Consider the following 9,842-nt stretch of genomic DNA (forward strand, 5'->3'; position numbering starts at 1 on the left):
GGAATTTTACCTGCAGAAGGCAACAACATATAAGCCATCACTTAAGAACTATGCTGTCTCCTACCTCATGCTTTACAGGACTAGAAACTGGAATTCTTAGGTCTCTCAACACAACATGCCACTACTTAATCTTGGTTAAAAATGCTGACTTACCAAAGCTCTGCTGCTTCTAAGGGGATCAGTGGAAGGCTACCCCCACCTCCAGCCACAGCTGCCTTGCTACCCAGCTTTCAGCTCAGACAAGAATTGTCTGCACTTCTTCCAAAGTGCTGTTTGCAGAGTCACCATCAAACCCTTGGCACACTTGTTCTTATATATTAATACTGGATCTGCAACTTGGGATTCTGCAAGGTGATATCTTCACCTCCTCTCCCCACAGCATTGTCCAGAGGTGCATACCTTGCCATCCGAGGTGGTGTTGATCCTGTAGTGGTAAACACGTCCTTCGTACCTGAGCGAGATGGACAGCTGCCCTGGGCTGCTCTCGCTCTCCCGCACCAGGAAGCTGCCATTGATGAGGCTGCTGAGCAGATACTCTGCTGCACTGCGGGACACCGGCCCGTGGTACCACGAGTGCTTCTCCAGGCTGTTCACTGGAGTGATGTAGTTGCTTGGTACCCAGCCCTGCCCATTCTTCGAACGTACCTCACTCCATTCACCATTCTGGTTGTAACCCAGGACTCGCAACTTCTCACCTGTGATCAGAATGAAAAACACAAAATAAGCACAGTGCAAGCTGTTGTGTCTTCTTGAGGGAGAAACTCAGCATCGGTTGAGCCTGGGTTTGTAGTTTAACACAAGAAATCATCGTATAATTTAACTGCTACATATAAAGTATTCATGAAGCAAAGGCTCAGATAGAATACCTGAGATACTGTTCACTGAGATGAACTCAAAAAGCTTCTTGTACTCCAGCTTCTTAGACTAGTAAGACTTTATTTTCTTGGAGGAATGAGTTTTTTTTTCTTGAAGCTTTAAATGACATATGATTTAACTGACCATGTACTGACCAGAATCAAAAAGTGTCTGTGCAAGCTTGAGTCTTGATTCTGCCCCAGTTGAAATTGCAGAGTTCTGTTATCATCTGTGATGTACCCATTTCCCTCTGCCCTTCCCACAGGCCAGTGACGTGGGGAGCCTGGCACAGGAGTGGGCTGGACTGTGCCTGTCCCAGCAGAACTGCCCAGCAGGTGTCCCTCCAGCACCACGAGGGACGGGCTGTCTGCTTCCCACCATTGCTGTAGGGAATCACCTTCTCTAAGTGCACGATTCCCATTCCTATCCAGGCAGGGATTCCATTTCCTGATTCCTGTTGCTAAGTTTCAAGCCCACAGCTGCTCTGCGCTCCCAGTCTTACCTTTGGTGATGCTGAGTGTGTTGTCACCACTCGCTACAAAATCGTAAAGTGCAACAAAGAGATTGGGATCGCTCTCAGTGGCTCCAAGCAGGTTCTCCTTGGAGCTCCATCTGATGGCTTCGTTCAGTGCCTGGGGCTCGACGTCGCAGCCGTAGGGGCGGTGCAGGGCCTCTGAGGAAAGGACAGGACAGGCAATCACTTTGTGTACACCTCTAATCATGAAAGCAGGGAATGTCCTGAGGTGGAAGGGACCCACAAGGATCATCGAGTCCAACTTCTGGAGAAGATGATTTAGCTGCTCTAAGCCAAGTAGCAAGCTATGTATATTAAATTTATATTTAATATTTGTTATATTATATATACTTTTATTTATCTGCATCTCTATTCAAAACTATTGAAGCCTTCATGGATTAAAAATAGGTGCACAATTAAAAGCACTTTTTAAAATTACACTAAGTAGTGGAGGAAATCTTTCAATCACAAAATGTTATGTTTTGTCCTTATTGTTTCCGTGGTGGACACAGCCTGGACCTGAAACCAACATGACAAATAAAGACTGAATTATGACACAAATGACATGTATAAGTTGGGATAGTAACATGTTCAGTATTAACACGAATGGCAGAGGTCTGTAATACATTTCAAGACTCTGTAAAGGTGGAAGACTGACAGGAGCAGGGACAGAAGGCAGTACAGGTGATGCTGGGTATTTAGCAGCAGCACTTCTGTTTTGCTGTTTCAATGGACAACAAAACTCTGAACACTTCATGCTAGTGCTATGTCAAGACCATCACTGGCTTTCTAACTCATGGAGAGGTTTTCCAGGAACATGTAGTAGAGTAAATTTCAATATTAAGACAAGAAAAAGAGTGGCAGTGTGGTTGCATACATGGGGGCTGCTCAAGGGAACAAAAATACATAGAGGTGTAAGGTTATATACTTATTAAAGTTATATACTTTTTCTCTGTCAGCACAGATCTAAGCCCCTGTCCCAATATCTATTTCTGAATTCTCTAGTTGAACTTAGAGAAATATATACTGCAAAGAGATTTCATTAAATGTACTAAACATAAACAGTTCCTTCTAAAAAAATCTGAGACTTTCTTTGCTTTAGTCATTGGTTTGGCCCATTTCTGATGGGCTGAGAAGTCAGGCTCGGGATGTTTTTAAGCAGACACTGCCAAAGAACTTGTGTGTGGCTACACCCACCCCCTTCTCCACAAGCCCCTGAGATTTACACTCATGAGCAAGAGCTAGTCTATAAGGCACTTAAAAAAGGAAAAAAGAGCTCAAATGCAGCACAGGACAGGAAAACTGGGAATCCAGTGAGATACAAACCAGGAAGATGCCTGTGCCATGTAACAGGCACAGTAATATGCCAAATCTGTGTCACAGGACAGAGCTCAAGCCTGGAAAATGAGGACCAAGGGAGGTTTCCAGCCCATAATGTAATTTTTAAACTGTATTCTAGGTATATGAGAAAGTAAGTGGTTGAGGTTTGTTCTGTTTCCATTTTAAACGTAGCTAAGTGGCTTTTGACTGCATTTCTGGTAATTATTCAGAATTCTAATGCTTGCATAACCTGTTCATCTTGCAATTACTTAATAACCTAAAAGTAGCCTTATGTCAAGGTTCTCCTAGCATAAAAAAGAAGAGACTATAGACTAAGGCACTAAAATGTCAGTTCCTTGATTGCACTGCCTGCAGATGCAATATTTACATATATTTCTTATTCCTAACTCTCAACTGCAATTAGTTTTACAAGATATCAGACTGGAAGCTATCACGGAAAATAAGAAATCCCAATGCTCAGCCACCTACATTACAGAATAGCTACCAACATCCTACTGTATTTTCTTGGGGCTGGATGTGTTCATACTAAGATCCATGAAAGAACAACAGTTCCTAAATCCAGCTCTCTTTATGGAGTAAAAAAAATATATTTAATTACATAATACATTCTTTATGCTCCTACAGTGATTTGTGTTATGAGTGTTTCAATGCTTTAAACAAAGTCAAATGTGCTGTATGAGAACCCTAACACATCTCTGCTAGAGAGCAAACACAAAAGTAGGCAGTTTCCAAAAAGTACCTAACTTTTCAGCTCCAAAATTAATTACCTTCTTACTTTCAATTGTGTATCTGTCAACCAGTGAAAGGCTTTAAACAAACAGGTAACATTTACTCTAAGTCAAAGCATCCTTTAAGTTTCTTTCTCCAGCCAGAAAAGCTCACACACTGAGCAGCCAAGCCCTGCTCCACAGACAGCACAAAGTTGAGTATTTCTCCATGCAGCCATGGATAGCCTGAAGCAGCCCAGGGCCAGCCCAGCTCCAGAGCTGCTGCAGGCAAGGTGAAGTCAGCAGAAATGCCAAGTTCTGTTCAGCACCAAGAGTTCTGCCCACATGGAAATGTGTGGGGCTGTGCTGGACTGGCACTGGGGAATCAAAGCAGATGTGGGACTCCTACCACTTTCTTGGGAATGCCTGGGAGGCTGGCACAGGTTCTCATCACCCACTTGACGTACAAAAAAGCCAGCAGAAGTTAATGCTTGATGAGAAGCTTCAATCACTTAGTTACAGTGCTTACCTAAAAATCAAATGCTTTTAAGAGTTCACGTCTCACTAACTTCCTTTACTTTCATGTTGAAGTGACTTGAATGCTTAAATAACTGTAAAGGTTACCCAACATCTAAAGGGGATTTTACCAGGATACAGAAGTATTTCTTGCAGGTTCCATGACAGCCCATGCTATTCCATATGGTGTGGGACCTACACCACCCATCACAGAAGTGAAATAGGATCAAAAAGCATGTCACCAATGGTGCCCCTCCAGCTGAACAATTTGTGAGCTCAGTCCACACCAAAAGTCAGGAAATGAGCTGGGAAATTCCATTTTATATCAGCTCCTTTTCAAAGCTAACCATAAATCTTATATTATCACTTTAATTTCCTATGCAATGGAAAACTTACATCATCACTTAGAGAACAAGTAATACACAGTCACACAACAAGGTTATGCTTCATCCATCTCCTTCCTTTTTATTCCCACAATACAATTTTGCTTCTCTCCGGATATGAAAGCTTTCCTATCCACCCACCATGTAAGGGGTGTTTTGTCCCCCATCCTTGCTGCAAACACTCCAATTACCAATTAATTTGGTCTCAGAGAAGGAGGTAGAACATGCTAGATTTTAAATTTCAGAGTTACATTAAGTACTGAAGTGGTCTCTATTTCTGAAATACTGTGTAACTCCTCGTAGAAAATAAGCATTTCACCAATCCTAAAATCCCAATAAAAGCTAGCAGTCTTACACCTGCCTGTGGCTGGCCTTGTACTACAAGACAAAGACAGACTTGAAAGGAGCTCATCCTCCTTGAAGCACTTGGAAAAACACAGGAAAGGGACAGGACAGGATTACACCCCCAAGCATCCTACCTGTGAAGCTCATGCTGGGCTCAGAGCCACCCTCGCCGAGGCAGCAGAGCAGTGTGCCCTCCTTGCCATAGCTGCTGGACTGGAAGAGGACTGTCCCCACACTCATGCTGTGCTTCCCAGAGAGCAAAGAGGCAGCTTGGCAGTCCTGGGCTGAGCACAGGGGCTGCACACACAGCAGTCGCTGCTCGCAAGGCTGGGGCCAAGGGGAAAGGAAGCGCTGCCGGGCTGGCAGAGCAGAGACTGGGAAAATCAGGCCCTGGGCTAACTGGTTATTAACTGGATGGGAGGGTGGAGCTTTCCAGGGACTGCTGAACACACAGAGGATGTGGGGACTGCACTGCAAGTTGAAACAACTTTGAGATGAGCTGGAGAGACAAGAGTTTTGTTCCACTACGAGTTAGGTAACAAAGTGTTTGGGAAGAAAGCAAACAGTTTCCTTGGAGAAATTCCTTTGCACAAATTACAAAACAGATCACCCATTAAGGGGACCGCCCAGATTGATTCACTTTTCCACTCCACATACCACTGCTGGAGCACTACTTATGGGAATCAACAGGAAAGGATATTGGTGAAAATCCACATCTTGGAGAGGTAAAAACACTGAGTACATGAATGCTCTTGGATGTGTCAGGAACTCGGACACAGAAAGCAAGGCCAGGACAGTGCAGCCAGTCCGAGCTGTACATTTGCTGACTTAATAACACTTGGGACAGTTTCCACAAGGGCCCCAACAAATTACTTCTCGAAACACCCAGATTTGTTGATGAATTCTTTAAAAGCCCTGGTTTTCTAGTAGAGATGCCTTGTGGCAGGACAGGTTCCTCCTGCCAGGTAGCCATGGAAGGGTTAACAAACCAGCACTCCCATGGCAGTCTCACACCAGAGGGTAGTGGGCCTGCAGAGGGGTATAAGAGGGAGCAGGGAAAGGGAAGTCTGTGGTTCAGGCTTTTGTAGGGGAAGAGGACTTGCTGCAGTCCAGTGAGGCAAGAAAACAGCACTTCCATCATCTGTGACCTTCACCATTCTGTGAGAGGGGCAGCTGCACCGTGTGATGATTATTCAAACCACACTAAAGGTAAGCAAGCAAGCTTATTCTAAATGACTGTGTTTTGTAAGGCTGTGAATGTAGAAAGAGTATATAGAACTGTGGAGACACTGTGATGATGAGGAGTTGCCTTTCTCACATTGCTTCTGACAAGAGTCATCTCCCCTGCAACCAACACCTGATTATTTGTGGAAAACTCACTAGGCAAAGAATTAACTTAGGACACCTGAATACTGTTGTTCCTAAAGTTCTGACAAGGGGGTGACCTCTTTTCTTCCTCTTCCAAAACCAAGCTCAGTGAATCCTGCAGCATGCTACCCAGGGGTCAGAGGTGGAGACACCTTTACTTAGAGCTCCTAGGCTTTCTCTATGTTCCTCTTTGTTTTGCTTCTTGCAGTTTACTGTTCTCTCAGCTTGCATTTGCTCCAAGTACTCTGAATTACACTGGCATTTGTACTAAGCTTAGCGTGTCTGTTAATACACAAAGAATAATCAGAATTTGTGGAGAAAGCCAGCACAGCTTCAGAAAAACATGGATGAGCTTTGTGACAACCACCCTTACCTAAAATGAGACCAGGAAAGGGCAAGCTATGTATGGATTTGTGGCTAGATTAGTCTCAGCTGTGACAGTTACTAACCTTAGCTAAAATAACACATTTACTTCTTAGTTAAAGTACAAGGGATGAGTAATTGGTATTTTGAACAAAGAAGGATTAGCAGGAAGTTAAGTTGGATTAATAATGTATTTTGCACATATCCCTACTTACCCCATCAATTTTAGCTTCTGTCAGAAGTCTGTAGCCAAAGCCTAATGGCTGGCTGGTGTGTTAAGAGCTCCCAATGGGAATCATTGCACTGACATTATTGGTGAGAAACATTTTGGCTCTAAGTGTCCTGTAGCAGAGTAATTTTGTGCCCACACTCTTTCCAGGCACCCTCCTGAAGGTGCTCTCCAGTAGAAAGGACACAGAGTACACAGCAGTTCATAAGATCCTGTCAAATGCACCCAGCCAGAATAAAATCAAGCATTCTTCTGCCTTCTAGATGGGCATTCTCTCTCTTAAAACTGATTTTCCTAGATAGACATTTTACACAACAGGCCATCACTTTGACACCTGCATCCACCACATCTGCATCCTGTTCCTGTGCTCTTCACAGTAAGTGCATGACATAAAATCTTAATTCTGGTATATTCAACTTCCTCAGTGGAAGAATCCACCTTTCAGGCACAGCAGTTCTTCCCAGCTCTTTACCCTATTCCCTGTGGTGCCCTTCAAAGCTGTTTCCTGAGAGTAGCTACCCTTCCTGTACAACTTAAGTCATCCATTTAGAAGCATTTTTCTAGTTCTTCCAGCAGTAGGGAAAAGTTGAATTAAAGGAAATCTTGCTGACTATGCTACTTTGTAATGCATAGTTCAGGGAGCTTCTAAAAAACTTGCTATACACTGAATTGCAATGTCTCTTAATCAAAGAAAAGAATGTGTTAACGAAAATACAGCCCTGAAATTGATTTGGTGTTGTTTGCCATAGGCCAAAGTGACTGGTTTGTCAATGGAAGGAGAGAGACAAGGAGTTTTATAAGGTAAATACTGGTTATTGCATACAGTCTTAATCTGATATATTATACAACAAAACCCACAGGGTGTAGACTTGTGTGTATTTTTTCACGTAGGGACAACTCAAACACAAAGCCACCAAGACCCCTGCATATGCCACATATCTCATTTTATTTTCACTCTTGAGTCCTTGAACTAAACACCAATAAATTACCTATGATGCTGTTTTACAGATAGACTCATTTTATTTGCTTGCTTTTAAGACTATCAAAGAACAGGCACTGGCCATCAACTCACGAAAAGCAAACCATCAGATATCTAATGAGTGCTAGTATAATTGCTATTTTTCACTGCACCTTCAAAACATACATCACATTACACCACTGGACCTTCAGATCCTTAACTGGCTGCTTAGTGGGAGGATTTCTGCCTTAATGAATACAAGGAAACAAAACAGATAACACAGCAGCAAGTGGGTTTCCTATTTTGCTGACATGATTGGAACAGTATCAAGTTCTACAGCAGCTTTGTTTCTGAAGCCAAGTCTCTGTGCTTCCTGCTAACCAAAAATACTGAAGACAAGCTTACATACTGAAAAGCAACCAGTGCTGCACAGGCCAAGTTTCTGCTGTCTAATAATGTGGTAGTATTGAAGCAGACCTATGAACTTCCTTTACCCTGTAACAGACTGCAGCCTTTACCTAAATGGACCACCTAGTCTTTCTGCAGACATCTTTGTGGCTCTGCAAAACACCAGTTTGAAGGGGTCAGACAGCTCACATATGGCCTTGGTAAAATGTAGGCACTAACTAAATGCCATTCCTAGGTGTTCCTCTCCTGCAAGCAACCAGACTCTTAATAATGTGGTTTGCTAGAGCCAAGCACAGACCCATAGTTAGTCCTTGGGCCTCCCACAGAGTGGGGCAAGGTTTAAGTATTGTAAACAACTCACTGAGGAAAGCCAAGAAATACAGCTCCAAGCCAAGAACTTGGGATGGGCAAGGAGTAGGTTTCTATTTATGGTACCAGGCTGGGAGAGACAGAAAGGGAGGAGATTTCAGAGTCAGTGACAAAATTGCATCATGAACAGCTCACATCATATAAAAGGAAACATTTCAAGTTGGCAGCACTGTCATACCTCAATTATCAAAATATATCTGACATAGATAAAAGTGATCTTTGGTTTCAGGTGAGAAATACATGGAGAAAGAGGTCTCTATATGCTTCATTTCTTGCAAACAGATTAATTTTGCAACATAATGAAGTGCTGATATGAAACAGGGGTTAAGTGGTGGGTCTTTGCCTAGAAGAGGGGCTTCCTGGCTAGCTTAATACAAAAATCCAAGGGAAAACAAGGTTTTGGGAATTGGTGTTACTGAATCTAATTGGTAAAAGGAGAGAGAAATATCAATCTCAATTGATTTAGCTCCACCAAGTATAAAGAATTCAAGACATTGTCTGTGTACCTGAACATTACAAGGGGTTAGCTGCGTTAAGACTTTAGACAAACTGCCCGTCTTCTGTTTCCCTGGTACCAGTTATCCCCTCCCTTTGTTATTAATGCAGTCAAAGGTGTCCCTCAGCCCATTTCTTTGCTTAGATGCCACTGACACATTTCTCCCATTATCAACATAATGCAGTACTTTCCTATTTCTTCCTCAACTAATTTCTGGTGAAGTAGCTTTTTGTTGCGGAATCCAGTATGAAATAAATCAAGCTTAAACTCCCAAGCCTTTATTTGAAAGTCTTCATTCCTTGAAACCAAGATGCATAAATTTCTTCATAGATCAAAGTATAGGCTGTAACTGAACCAGCTACAGAAGCATTTGGTAGCTCTGCTGTTTTAAGAGAGAATTTTGAAGCAGATGAAGTATTGATCATGTTCAGTACCAATACTATTAACCAAATAGTCTGGCTCTCATCACCTCTAAGATTGTCACAGAATTCTGTCAGGAAAGCAATTCTTGTAAGTGCACCCACCAAAATGATGCAGGAGTTTAGAAGCATTTAAAAAGCCCTTCAGGGTGAGGTACCCATGTGAGCACAAGAGAGTTGGGCCTAACAGCTGTTAGAAGGTACAACAGATGTATCTTGGCACAGGTACTGGGAATGGTCAGAAGCACCAGACCAGACACAGTTCAAACCTGACTTCTTTAAATGGGCCTCTGGGTGAGGAACCAAAACCCAACAGCACAGCAGATAAGGAAAAAACCTTTTCTTTTTCTGAAGAGAGATTTTAATGTCATTAAAATGAAATACAAAGAGGTTCTCAGAACAAAAATCTACAAATGTAACACTGTTGCAAAATCCTGACTACTGTATCCAAGTGTTTGTTCCCTTAATTCCCAAGGATTTGCTCAGCTCCTACAGAGCCAGTCAGCTTTGCAACGGCAAGAGTTTAGAAACAAGCAGAGACCAGCAAGTGTAAATGCTCTGTATCACATAC

The 9,842-nt window shown here is 42.7% G+C and overlaps 1 protein-coding gene across 4 annotated transcripts in view; it reads right to left on the reverse strand.

Annotated features, from left to right (window-relative positions):
- The window catches only part of ABL2 (ABL proto-oncogene 2, non-receptor tyrosine kinase), a 44,386-nt gene that overhangs the window by 13,513 nt on the left and 21,031 nt on the right, over window positions 1–9,842 (reverse strand). For 3 of the 4 annotated variants that reach the window (XM_021546008.4, XM_021546009.4, XM_085586681.1), the window contains exons 2-3: window positions 1,358–1,528; window positions 400–695 (exon numbers count right to left, since the gene is read on the reverse strand). In XM_021546008.4, coding sequence (XP_021401683.2) covers window positions 400–695; window positions 1,358–1,528 — 467 coding nt within the window. Of the gene's footprint in view, window positions 1–399; window positions 696–1,357; window positions 1,529–4,795; window positions 9,820–9,842 lie in introns of those variants that run through there. The other variant, XM_021546011.4, reaches the window with a different exon arrangement.

Source organism: Lonchura striata, chromosome 8 (genome assembly GCF_050655825.1).
Source record: "Lonchura striata isolate lonStrDom1 chromosome 8, ASM5065582v1, whole genome shotgun sequence".
Classification (NCBI taxonomy): domain Eukaryota; kingdom Metazoa; phylum Chordata; class Aves; order Passeriformes; family Estrildidae; genus Lonchura; species Lonchura striata.